Source organism: Scardinius erythrophthalmus (assembly GCF_964197995.2).
Source record: "Scardinius erythrophthalmus genome assembly, chromosome: 10".
NCBI classification, from domain to species: domain Eukaryota; kingdom Metazoa; phylum Chordata; class Actinopteri; order Cypriniformes; family Leuciscidae; genus Scardinius; species Scardinius erythrophthalmus.
Genome location: NC_138230.1, coordinates 25318898 through 25333382, shown reverse-complemented (window position 1 = coordinate 25333382; position 14485 = coordinate 25318898). Strand labels below are relative to the sequence as shown.

The window sequence follows — 14485 nt, the reverse complement described above, 5'->3', positions numbered from 1 at the left end:
ATTTTGGCCTTGAGGTTGGGAAATATTATCATCCATCTCTACACTGTGTTTTTTATTTTTTCATTTGTTTCATTTTATTAAAGAAACATTTAACATATTCAGTAACAGTAGATTAGATTGCTCATAATGGTATGGATAGCATTTTACAGGATAGCTTAATAATTTCTCTCTCCTATCTCAGCTTAATGTGCAGAGTCAACTGCAACAATGGCGTGAGTTTGGAGACAACAATGGCGTGAGTCTGGGACAGCTTTATCTGTTTGTCTGACCAGTGGTGGACAAGGGGGAGTGTTTGGGAAACCAGTCATTGTTTTGTTTTTTATGTGTATTATTTTTTTTTTTTTTTGGTGATGCAAGTGGCACAGAAATTACTCACTTCAACTTTTAATGGGATAAGTCAGAATATAATACATTAATTTTGATCAAATGCATTTAACATAACACATTTAACATAACACAATTGATTGATAATTCACACACAGAATTCCCTTAATGATGGCCTTCCACCATAGCTTTCAAAATAGCGTCTCTCTCTCTCTCTCTCTCTCTCTCTCTCCCTATCTCTCAGGGGTACCAGCGCTCCAATCATTTCATCGCAACACAAGGTAAGTCTATATACTTCTACTACTTTAAAATTACTTGTGTTTTTGTATTGTGTATTTGTTGATAAAAATGTTCGTTTAAACACGTGAGTGTGTGTTTGTTTGTGTGCCCCAATTCTTCTACAATGGATTGAATGATTCATATGCAGATATTGTTTTTGCCGTTTTATCATATTTTCTCTCTTGGCACACAACAGCACTATAGAATACTATATCTCTATTTAGAAAAAAAAAGTCTATGATTGTATCATATATGGGCTGGAAATGGCTGAGATTCATTGGGGGACTCTATTTGGGAAGATTTTTTTATTATTATTTTTATATTTTTTAAAAATCTTATATAATCTATAATAACATCAACATATTTCATGTTTCCAAACAATGTTTTCTTAAAGTCCCTGTAAAGGCAATTCAAAAAAAAAAAAAAAAAAAAAAATCTAAACACATAATACATGTTAGAAATGTATTGCTAAAACATATTACAAAGAATGTGAACTGTGAAGTACTGAATTGTGGAGTTAGACCATTAAACAGTTTTTCACCATTGCTGTGTTCCGGATTTTTTGGGCGGGGCTAAAACGGGGGCTCGATGACGCACTGGAGCCCCTACTTGATGACGCACTGGAGCCACTGAGGCTGCCCCCTCCTATCAGTTCGCTGCTCAATCGCGAGTTACAGTCAGTATTATTTATTACAGCCTACAGTTTGCTAGCTAGCTATGCCTTTGTCACGGAAATGCATATTACCTGGATGCGATCACTTACAAAACAGATCGGTGTCCTTATTTAAATTTCCGAACAACGATCATATCAACAAGAGGTGGATTAATTTTGTGAAGAGCCACCTTGATGGAGAGCTGAGGATCACCACCAACACCCGACTCTGTAGGGATCATTTTACACAGGATAGTCGTATATACTCTTGTCGGAGACAACTGGAATTCACTGATAATCCGCTGTTACTGGTGAATGGGGCAGAACCGACTATCTCCCGCCTCGGCCTTCATCCTCCTGTCGCGCCGACAACTGGTGCCATCATCGGCAGTGCATGCCCGTGAGTCAACTTTCCCGCGAGTGGGCGTGGTTTCAGCGTAGCCAGCGGACACGCCCCCAGCGTTTGAGAGCAGAGACCACTGCTATTTTTTTCAAGATTTTGATAGTTTATTTTATTTACTTGGCTGCTTTTTTTATCATTCAAATTTGGTTGGGTGGCTAATAACACATTTTTCTGTGGTGTGACAAACTTAGAACACACACTTAATTTTGACTTTACAGGGACGTTAAGTATCAACACGGGCACATGAAAGGCCAATTGAACAACAATTATGAATTGTGTGAGGCACAAACTCTTCATTCAACAGAATCTCTGCTTGGAGATAATTACCTGCTTAATTTTGGCCAAATCAAAGATGCATTGTGTAATAATCTGCATATGTGGTGCATGTAAAATTTAACAGGTCACACAAACATAAAAAAAATAAAAATAAATGGCCTTCATAGCTCCACCAGCTAGCAAGATCTTTGTCCTCTTAGTGCTTTTAAAATCAACCATTATTACATCTAATGGTGAATCCAGTTTAATGGGAGAGGGAAGCTAATATGCCTACTAAAAATCTAAATAATTTTGAAAATGTATCTAGAATATATAATAATATTGGTTAATCTCTTTTCTTAAAACATGGGTTATAAGTGTTGAAATGTGATTTTTTTCATAGACGTGGGGTCATTTTAAAAAAGTTTATTAGTTCTATTCTAATATAAGAATTCTCTAAAATAATTTAAACTGCTAAATCAATTATTATTATTTTTTTCAGAATTTAAAGAGTTACTTATTAATGAGATGACCCCACCGGGTAGACCGGGTAGAAAACGTGCTCTTTTAACAGAAAAGATCTGACTGGGGTTTAAATTATTGAAATCTGGCAACCGTAAGCACGAACGCTCATAAAAACAGTCTGTAATATGTTTTCTTCTCCTTTATTCAACGAAAATTAGTGGTTTTGGTCAAGTTTTTATTTTTTTTTTTAAACACATTTCAGTCTTGTCTTTTTTTGTCAACGATATTGCATTGATATACTCACAGTTAGCGTTTAATGACGTGGGTGTCTCCTCTCATTACCTTGTCTTGGTCAGGGGAAAAAAGGTCATCAACATACATTTTTTCGTTAACGAAATTAAAGCTAGGGTAGGTAATCCTGTTCAGAAACACTTTTTTTATACTGGGTGAAATGGTCCTTCCATCCTGAGAGTAGTCAATACATTATAGCTGTGTCCCAAAGTGAAGGCTGCATCCTTCGAAGGCCGTATTTGAAGGCCGGATGGCCGTATTTGAAGGCCGATTGCGTCACCGCGGCGCGACGAAGGACGTCCCAATTCAAAGGCTGCATCCTTGGAAGGTCGCATTTGAAGGCCGATTGCGTCACCGCGGCTCGATGAAGGCTGTCCCAATTCAATTCTCCATCCTCCAAAGGCCGCATTCGAAGGCCGGTTGCGTCATCGCGCCGCGACGAAGGCTTCCCTGATTCAAAAGCGACGCCAAATGCACCCTTCGTTTCCCCGTGAAAAGAAGGATACATAAATGGACACTTAGCGGCCTATTCTACCCCATAAGTCATTGCGCGCCGTTGACGACAGCATTTATTTATTTATTTTTAAAGGCGCCCGAGACTAGAGATCGGTGGTGGACAGCAAATTCACATTTAAATGTAAGTATTATGTTTTCATTTACTCAAATAGCTAGCGAAACCAGAGTTAAAGTTTCTTATAAACTTCTTCTTAACTCCTTCGTCACCATTGCGTGGCTACATTTATCAGGTAGTTTTAGGCAAAACTTGTGGTAATAACGTTATTAGTTTAACGACCTATTTGTAATATTTGCACTTGTGTATTATAAGAAATATCACTCACCCAATAAAGCCCAAAACAATAAGAAAAGCAGTAACGTTAGATAAGGCAATGGGGTTTCACTTTTATGTGTTTTTGTAGTGCTGTCATGCAAGCTATGTGATTTTAACCAAATTTTAGTATATAGAAATATGATTTCTTAAGTATTTTGTATGCATGTCTTGATGTGTCATATTTTGCAGTGTTAACAATGCATTTAAGATTGCTCCTCTGTGTTAAGTACCCTTTTCTGCTTTTTTAGAACAATTCAGGAAAAAATGGGTCTATATAAATATATATAAAAAGAAAAGTAATAGAACATCTTTGCTGAAATGTATTGTCCTGTTGTTGTTAACAAGCCATGGTTCATTTGCTCTGCCTTTAGGATTGCAAGTGTCCTGGGACAGGAGAGGGTGTGAGTGGGAAACCCACTGCTGAAACTTGGCCCTGGTTTGTCCTCATGGATGAGGTGTTGGGACAGAGGCATTGCACCAACCCCCCTGTCCTCATCGCCTCAATCCCTGAGGACACACCAGGGCCGAGTTCAGTAGTGGGTACCCACGGTGAGGAAGAGCCAGGGGCAGCAGCACCAGCCCCACCAGTAGCACCAGCAGCAGCACCAGCCCCACCAGTAGCACCAGCAGGAGCACCAGCACCCACACCAGCAGGAGCACCAGCACCAGCACGAAGGCGCCGAGACAGGACGAGTTTTTGGACTTGATCAGAGAAGAAATGCAACTACAGAGGGAGGCAGAGGCGAGGAGAGCACAGGAAAGAAGGGAGAGGATGGACAGGCTGTTTTCTCTTCTTGAGAGAATGATTGAAAAATATATTTCCTACATATTCTTGTTTAACTTTTTTCACTTTTATTTTTTAAAAGAAAAATTATGTACATTTATTTTTATGCAACTTTAATTGTGTAAATAAAAGAGAATGAATTGTTCTGGACATTGTTTATTTTTGTAATGACAGTAATACTTTCTGCATGAAACAAATTCTATACCGTTTTATTTTTTCAAATAAAATTGGTAAATGAAAGTCATTTGTTCTATAGGCTACATTAAAGTACTTTTTCCAACTATTTACAAAATACGTTAAACATATCAAAATCAACATAAACATTTAATTTTACAATACATAAAATAAGAAAAAAATGATAGACTCTATTGAGCTGAACTGCTGGACCGGGATGGGCTGCCCCTGGTAAGGCCTCCTGCTGGTGGGACATCATCTGGGATGGTTTCCAGAGTGTTTAAGTGCATATTTCCACTATCCACTAAGTTGGCTACCAACAGGTTTGCAGGGCTGATTCAATCGACGCCTTTCTGAAAAAAGTACTTTTAATAACTACTGCATTTATATTAGGCTACTACTGCATTACTGCGTAGGCTATGTTGCATTTTACTTCTGTATATTTTCAATATACAGTAATATCTGGTTGTTACATTATATACTTTTGTGTAGTGTAATGTAATCATATTGTGATGTGAGGGAAAAAAGTACTTCAGTTTACTTCACATTTGTAAGTGAATACTTAACGAAATATGCAGTTCCGAAAATTAAAGTAACAAAATGTAGGCTTATTGTCACAATATTAACAAATTGTTGCTAACTACAGCAGCGTCCCATATCAAAGGGCGCATCTGACGCGCTCGGATCGGTCTAGCCTACGGAGGATTGTTCTTGTCGCCTGGCAACCGTGACAGCTGCAGATGACGAGCGCGAGAAATACTGGACTTTTTATATTAAATTGGGTTTTGTATTCAAACAGGGCTAAACCGAAAATACATGATCCGGCAGAGCCGGGGCTCACCATGTCCTCCAGTAAAATATAAAACATAAAAATGACAATAGCCGATTCTGGCTCCATAGCTGTTTACTCAGTTATCAAAATGAATGATCGGGATAGCAGCTGTCCTCTCGCACCGTTGCTTGGCGCCAGGAGCGGTGATCGGGAACACCTGGCTGCACAATTAGGAAATCCTAGGAAGGCTACATGGTGCGTCCTTCAGAGGACGCATAGGCTGCATCCTTGAAGTCTGCGTCCTTCGAAGGATGCAGCCTTCAACATTGGGACACAGCTTATGTGTTCAGAAAAAGGAATGAAAACAATCAGACCTCTGTAGCAGCTGCAGGACAGTAAAAACTCTGACCAATCACTGCCACTCGGTCCGAGTGTAAAGAACCAATCAGATGCCTTCAGAGCCAGGAGGAGTGTCTTAGCAGTGTCAATCAAGTTCGCGTATGCGCTGATCACCCCTCTCTTGCACAACGCGTACCGTCATTCAAAATCAAGATTGCCGGTGTGCCGAGCAGCTGTGCTAATGGCGGACAAACAACCAAAACTACCAATTTCTCGAGTGGAACCTGCTCATACAACAAAGACAGGTTAACGGAAAAAGACCGATGATGATAAACAAGCCCGTCGGAGCCCATTGACTCAGTGTTAAAATTCTAGCCGCATAACATAACAGTTACAGATAAAATGTCACGCACTGTGCAAAGCAACAATTGAAACCTGCTAATTCACTGGCTTGTCATGTTGCTAAAATAATGTACTAGCAAACCTTATTTAGCATTACATATCGCTAGAATAATTATTTACATTCTTCCAGCTCAGCTGTCGGAGTCGCGCGTTCATGTGTTTTGGGGGCGTGGCTTTGGAAGGACCCCAGAAGGGAGAGGGTGGACTGAATGGAAATAATGAGCTGTTTTAAAACAGTCGTTAGAGGTCTACATACACTCGGTTTTTATACTTTCTTTTTCAGAATACTTACATTTTAATTATGTATTGATACAGTATATACATAAAGTTTAAACAAATTTGAAAAATAAGTTTTTTAGACCATTCTTACCTACCCCAGCTTTAACACTGGTGACAATAAAATATTTATTTTATTTTATTTTATTTTTTTTTTTGACAAAATTTGAGACCCCCTTCAAATTTAGCTTTTGAGGCTTTCAGGGGTCTCATGGGAAATACAGGGGGGCTCGACCCCCCGGACCCCCCTGTATTTCGCACGGAGAGATAGGAGTGAGTGATGCACTGCAAAGGATCCAGTAGTGCTCAGGATCTCAAAAAACAGGCGGCTGAAGAGGACAAGAGGGCAAGGCTGAGACATGTTGCTAAACAGAGAAAACGGGCCCTTGAGATTCTGGTTCAAGCGAAAAAAAATAATAATCTCATGCTGTGTGTTTTGTGTAAATACTTACCTCCACACATTAAAATGGCCCCAATATTTTATATGTTTTATGTGTTATTATATTTCCTAGTTATTCTTTGTGCAGCACTTTGGTAACCTTGTTTTTTAAAATGTGATATATATAAAGTTGATTGGATTGGATTTTTTGCTGCCGTATCCTTCTCATCTTTTTTACCCCTGACCAGTTTTCATGCCTGAAATAACATGTAATTTACTAGAGGTTCTAATATAATAATTTACTGGGAGTAAACCTCCCAGTACTTCTGTGATATTGTGATCTGAGTTATTGTAAGACAGAAATAAGGATACTTTGTGGTTGAAAAGATTGTTTGTGAAGCTGTTTCATACATGACAACTGCTCTCTCTTACCCTGGTAATCAGAGTTCTTGCGAGAGCACAAGTTGAATTTGCTCAGCGAGTTTACTCTGGCGTCGAATAATGATGCTCATTAAATATGCCCTTGTATCCGAGCTGCACCAATCACATCGGGTTATCTGATTTAGGCGGGCCAGAGGCGAGCTAAACAGAGGACGACAGCGCTGTGATGTCAAAGTATTTAGTAAATAATTGCCGAATGCGGCAAGAGTCTAATCTACCAGTTAGCTCTGCTGGTAGCAAAGCGTATGGGGCTTGTTGTGATTGGTCAAAGTGTTATCCAATTGCGTGCAGTGAGATTTTCAAATGCATGCTTGCTGCCGCCCCTCAAGCTGGCCAAGTTTCATTAGTCGATGCCAGACCATTAATCTTTTAGATTTAGGTCTGGATTTCCAGGCTAGCTCTCTCTGGATCAGAAGACAGATCTGACTGGTCAAAGGTTTAACAGAAATAGAGCTGAATCTCTGTCAATTAGAAGTAAGATTGCATGGGTGTTTGAAACAAGTGTTTCAAAATAGCACAACTATTTCCAACATTGATAATAATAAGAAAGATTTGTTGAGAACCAAATCAGCATTTTAGAATGATTCATGAAGGATCACGTAACACTAAAGATGGGAGGAATGGCTGTTAAATGATCAGCTTTGTAATATATATTATAGTTGTGGTCAGAATTATTGGCACCCCTGGTAAATATGATCAAAGATAAAAAAAAAAAAAAATATATATATATATATATATATATGCATTGTTTTGATCTTTCATAAAAAAAAATAAAAATAAAAAAAATCTAACCTTTCATTGAAGTCAAAGAATTGAAAGTAGGGGTAAATCATATTTTGAAATAAATACTTTTCTCCAAAACATGCTGGCAGTAATTATTGGCACCCTTTTATTACTTTTGTTACTTATCTCCTTTTGCCAAAAAGCTCTTTTTTTTTTTTTTTTTTTTTATCTGACCATAGAATCTGGTGCCTTTTGTTCCAAAAAAGTTAAGTTCCATTCGTGTCTGACAACTGATTATGCTGGAGTTTATTGTTGGAGGAGCGAGGTGGATTTTTCTTGAAACCCTCCCAGACAACATGTGGTGATGTAGGGGTTGTTTGATGTTGTTTTTTTTTTTTTTTTTTTTTTTTTTTTTTTAAGCCTTTCTGACCCCAAGACTCAACTTATCCTTGCAAATCTTCATCTGTGATCCTTGGAGAGTCTGGCCACTCAAACTTTCCTCCTCGGCGTCCATTAGGACAATATAGACACACGGCCTCTTCCAGGCAGATTTGTAACATCTTTAGTTGATTGGAACTTCTTAATTATTGCCCTGATTGTGGAAATGGGAATTTTCAATGCTTTTGCCAGTTATAGTCAAAGCTAGACAATTTCATGTTCCTAGTCACCCTGTTGCTAAAATAATGTAAATATTAATGGGAATATATTCCAGAGATATTTTACTCATAAAAAATTCTAGGGCCAATAATTGTGGCCAACATGTTTTGGAGAAAAACATTTATTTCATAATGTGATTTACCCCCCACTTTCAATTATTTTACTTCAATGAAAGGTTGGATTTTTGCGATTTCTTTTAAATAAAAGACCAAAAGGACAAACAATGCAGATTTATTTTTACAGCCATGTTTGATCATATTACCAGGGCTGCCAATAATGCTGACCACAACTATATATAAAATAGGAACTGTTATTATTAATTTTAAGATTATGTCACTATTGCTGTTTTTACTATTATTATTATTATTATTATTATTATTATTATTATTATTATTATTATTATTATTATTTTAATGCAGCCTTGGGAGCATAAGATGCTTCTTTCAAAAATATTTTAAAAATCTTACCCCAAAATTTGAACGTGCTGTAACTGATTATAAAGTTATACGGGTTTAAAGTAAAGTGATTATCTGTCTCTCTTCTTCTATGGGTATGTACAGCTGTCTGTAGTTTTGTCAATGTGGGTCTCAGCTACTCCTCAGTTCCAGCATGCTTGCAGCAGAAAACTGCACACTCTTACACACACATCTCATTTAATCTGCTCTCTCTCTCATGTTAGCTGTCAACACGCCGGGGCCACTGATCAACACAGGCTCTCTCCAAACACAAACACACACCCGTCACTGCTGTGCTTTGTTTGAGCAGGTGCACATACACTCATGTGTGGGGTTTGCTAGGCTTGTTCTCTATCCGGAGGTTTAAACTGGCTTTAGGTCCTGAGATCCTGCTAGCTGGTGGAGCTGTGAAGGCCATCTGCATGTTCATCGTAACAGTGCGGCATACAGATGTGCTCAAGACTCAATGAGCTTTTATACAAATCAAAAAGATCAGCCCTGCAGCTGCAGCTCCAAACCTCTAAAAACTATATAATAGCAACTAGAATATTACTAGATTTTTGGAAAAATTGGGACTGGCCCAACCAAAACTCAGCATGTTACAATGATAGGGTAATTTGGGTGTTGCTTTTCATTTTGTTTGGTTGTTCTCCATGTTTTTGGTGCATTTCTGTGTGGTAGTCACATTTAGTGTGGTTGCCAGATCACACTGATCATACATTAAATAAAAGGTTGTTGTTGTTGTTGTTTTTTTTTTTAGCACATTGCTATGTGGTTGCTAAAAGTCTGATATTATGCATTATTTGTGGTTGCTAGACTGTTCTGGGTGGTTGCCAGGGCTTAAATGTGGTTGGTAAGGTGTTCTGGGCAGTTTTTATGGCATTTCTATGCGACTGCTAACAGCAAACTGCTATACAGATGTTCTGAACGTTTTTAACATGTCACTGTAATGTTTTGTGGTTTGCCAAACACATTCTTATGGAAATTCTTAACTGTTTTACATTTTGCCAAATTGGTGGCTGATTCATATGAATTTGTTTGACATCTCCTTTTGATGTGCCTGAAGCCGAATACTATGTTCAGAAAGGAAATCACGTATTCTACAGAGCCTAAAGGGACATGGTGATGGAAAAAAATATGAGATGGGAGGAAAAAATATATATTTCAATTATTTTGCGTGCTCTCATTATTATATAGTTTTTTATAATTATATAATTAATAATTATATTGTAATTTGTGGGCATCTGGGAGCCACCAGCAAAATGTGTGCCCGCTTTTTACTTTCACTTTTCAATTTGCGATCATGCTCTGTGTATAAGGAGTGGCGGTACTGACCACACAATATACAAGATAACATATTTGCCAATGACACGTAGGGATCTGTTGTGCTCCAAATCCTCCGATATTGTCTTGTCAGTCATCTCTCCTTACTATCTTCACGTGACAAGTGAAATCTGATGTACTGTAATGCAACCGACTACCGCAGCAAGCATAACCTGTCTCTTTAGGGGCCCCATAAAATGTGTTATTCATTTTATGTGCCTTTCTGAATTCAGACTTATGCTACGGGCACATCCCAAATGATTTACAAGACAAAATGGCCGCCTCATGAAATTATATTTACATTTTCAGTACATTTTCTCATGAGCTCGAGTTGGTTTGCCTGGGTATTATGGGTGGTTTCCAACGTGTTACTCTGTGGTAGTCAATTTTAGTACATTCCTATTTGGTGTCTAACAGCTCTGAATTGTGGTTGCTAATGTTTTTTTTTTTTAAAAGAGAGGCTCAGAAGACCTAAGGAAATATAAAATGTGTTTGTTGTCTGCTCTGAAAACACAACAGCAGTTTTCTCCTGGCAGAGGTGCTTTGATTAACCCAGGCTGGATGTGTTCTGATGCTGTCAGCTGGGAAATGTCATTTCAATATGCCCACAAACACATAGCTGTAGAACAAATGTCTCCTCACCTTATATTTAAACCTCTAAAACTTTCCTGTTTAAACATTATTATGTATCATGAATAACCTCAGCTTTATCCTGGCTGTAGAACAGAACATTCAAATGTGATTTTTATAAGATGTAGCTGCAGGCGATATTGGTAAAGCTGCATAGGAAGTGTGGCACCTGTTGTTGGCTGTAATTGTTTAAATGGGTAGAGAAGATAACAGACTCCTAGCCTGAGGGCAGAGTGCTCACGGCACTGACAGAGTCAGGGCGGTTATAAACCTTCAGCAGCTTTCCTTTAATGTTCAGAGCGCTGCTTTAATGTTGCCGTGTGTGGATTTCTGCATGTGTAGAGAAAAATGCACAAGGAAGAAAAGAAAGAGACAAGAGTGAACAACATAGAGGTTTGGCTCATGTTATTAATAGTAAATATTTTATTAGAGGTGTTTGCTAAGGCAAGCGTCACTATTGCTATTGCTCGTCCCTCAACGATATTGTTAAAGGTGTAGTTTAACCAACAAAAATGAAAATTCATCAATTACTCACCATCATATCATTCTAAACTCATTCGTTCATCTTTGAAACACAAATAAAGATATTTATAATTAAACTTTTTGTATCCCTCCATTGAAAGTCCACCCAGCCACACATCAAGGGCTAGATTTACTAACAGCTTGCGCCAGCGCAAACCCTCTATTGGCTTGAAAAAACTACTGTCAGGACACGCAGTGAAAAATTAGCGCTGAAAAGGCGTGGGCGGGGTTATTTTTGCGGCTGACCTTATTGCATATGCATAGGAGTTTCCCTTTCAGACACAAAATATATGGGAGGAGAGTATATAAATGAATCATGCAAGGTGATTTACTAAGGTTTGCGCTAGTCAATTTACTGGTATTTGCGCCATTATTTACCACCCAAAAAAAGCATGTCTTATACCAGATGCTAATTTGCACTGCTCTTGGTAGATTGTGTTGGTCATTATGGAAATTAGTAAATCTGGCCCCAACACTTTTTTTGATGCTTCAAAATGTTCAACACATTATACAAGTAATCCATATGAATCGAGCAGCATCTCAGTTCTTGCTCGTTAAGCTAGCATGTTTACATTTCTGTTGACCATATTTGATTGTGGTTTTTGTATGTGCGTTGATCAATGTATTTTGTGAATAAAAGCCAACATTAAATCTGTCATCATAAAATGTGATCATATCTGTTCTATAGACTTGGATTAAACCGTTCAATTAATATGGATTACTTTTACAATGTCTTTATTAACTTTTTGAAGCGTCAAAGTTTAGGTTGTGTGGACTTTAATTGGATGAACAGAAATCTCTCAGTCTTATCAGTTTGAAATGAGAGTGCCATGAGAGTGAGAATCCCATAGATTTACTTTGTCTCACTCTCAAAATTATATTTACACTATTCTATAGATAATACCATAGTAATAGCTAGAGTTTTTTTTTTTTTTTTTTTTTGCATGGTCAAGTAAGAAACTATTTGGAACACCCTAGGAGCCACCAAAGAACCATTCTAGCAAAAAAAAAAAAAAAAAAAAAAAAAAAAAACCTTAGCAGCTGCAGAAACAAGCTAGAAAAGATCCAAACAACTTAGCAACTGCATAAAAACACAATAAAGTCCACCCAGAATGCTATAGCTTGGCCCTCATCACAGGGCCCATGACAGTATTCCCTTAATGATGGCCTTCCACCATAGCTTTCAAAATAGCATCTCTCTCTCTCTCTCTCTCTCTCTCTCTCTCTCTCTCTCTCTCTCTCTCTCTCTCTCTCTCTCTCTCTCTCTCTCTCTCTCTCTCTCTCTCTCTCTCTCTCTCTTTCTCTCTCTCTCTCTCTCTCTCTCTCTCTCTCTCTCTCTCTCACACACACACACACACACACACACACACACACACACACACACTTTCATTACATCTTAATAACCACTAACCACATAGCAGTAAAAATACTTGCCTCAGTAACTGCATTGCAATGCAACACCCTAGCATCTTGGAACCACTCACATTTTCTTTTAGAAAATATAGAAATCTAGTTTCTTGCTGATATTACTCACTTGACTTTCACTGCCTACAGTTTATCTATTCTCTATGAACTGATAGCTCTTTCAGCCTAGCAGCCTGCCATTTCTCTATTCTTATGTAATCCTCATCAAAGTGGTGACCCGCTATTTCACAAAACCACCTCTATTCTCTCTTGATCCTCCATTCAAATCATTCACCTCCCACAATTCTCCATGAAACCTTGTTCTTCTCTCTCCGCAGGGCCCAAGCAGGACATGATCTATGACTTCTGGCGCATGGTTTGGCAGGAGAACTGCTACAGCATTGTGATGATCACCAAACTGGTGGAGGTGGGGAGAGTGAGTAGAATAACTCTACCTCTGCCTCCGGCTACCCAGCCGCCCCCTCCGCCCACTAATGACACCATCTATTACTAAACACTGACCACTGCAGTCCACAGCTGACCATTACTGAAGATAAACTTTACCAAGACACCCCATTAGCCAGAGAACATTCCATCTGATGAATGATTTTATCGCCCCAGCCATCTTGCATTTAATCGCACTTTCCTTTGTCTCATTTTCTCCAAAATGCCATGGTTACCACATTTGTTGTTAGTACTGTAACATCATAGTAAATTAGAATATGATCTCTTTTTAAGAAGCTAATTTATTTATTTATTGGCTTCAACGAAGTTACCACAGTTTTATTGTAGTATTACAGTTTTATGTGGTAGTAACTATGATATTTTGTCAGAATCTATAGTTACCAAGTTTAGAGGTTTTTTTTTTTTTTTTTTTGTAATCCAAATTTGGCAAATTAGCATGCCTCAACATGCAGCTATTCACAAATACACGTTACATAGATTCTAATAATTAGTTACCCCTTCAAACATTTTGATAGTACATTGAAAAAAGTGAAGCGACCATGTAATTTATTTATATTTAAAGTGCATTTTTATGCAATTTTATGTCTAATTGAAAATCAGTTTTTATACATATATGTGTGGTTTGTTGATGTGCAGAACACACACTGGCTAGTTTTACTGACTGCAGAATTAATGTTTTTTTTTTTGTCTATTTATAGTATAAAAACTTGATTAAACATTGACTAAATAAATTGTTTTAGTTTTATCTTAATTATTAGCTTTAATTTATGATGAGTTTAAGTTATAACAAGGCAAATGTTGACCTACAATATTTATTGACCTACAATAAATAACATTTTGGCTTGTGTGTAAAGAACATTGATTAAAGGCACAGAGGTCACTTATTCAAATGACAAAGGCGTAGCTTGATGATCCAAGTGTGTCCAACTGCAAAATTTCAATCCAAAATTCTTACACATTGTGCCTTTAAGTATGTAATTGTCTTTATAATTATGAATCTTTTTACTTTGTATGCATGTATTTGTCTTTGGAAAAATAAATATTTGTGAGAAATATGATTTGTTTTGTTCAGATGAAGTGCTGTAAATACTGGCCAGATGAAAGTGAGCTCTATGGAGACATTAAAATCACTCTACTGAAAACTGAAACGCTGGCAGAATACACTGTACGCACCTTTGCCATGGAGCGGGTAAGAGTGTTGAGATATTTGTCAATGGTTTGCTATGTTTTTATGTTATGAA

General features: G+C 37.7%; 1 protein-coding gene across 1 annotated transcript in view; it reads left to right on the top strand.

The window, feature by feature from the left end:
• Positions 1 to 14485, top strand: part of ptprua (protein tyrosine phosphatase receptor type Ua) — a 446907-nt gene that overhangs the window by 407118 nt on the left and 25304 nt on the right. Inside the window, exons 19-21 of the mRNA XM_081375841.1 lie at positions 569 to 605; positions 13118 to 13215; positions 14317 to 14433. Coding sequence (XP_081231967.1) covers positions 569 to 605; positions 13118 to 13215; positions 14317 to 14433 — 252 coding nt within the window. The remainder of the gene's footprint in view (positions 1 to 568; positions 606 to 13117; positions 13216 to 14316; positions 14434 to 14485) is intronic.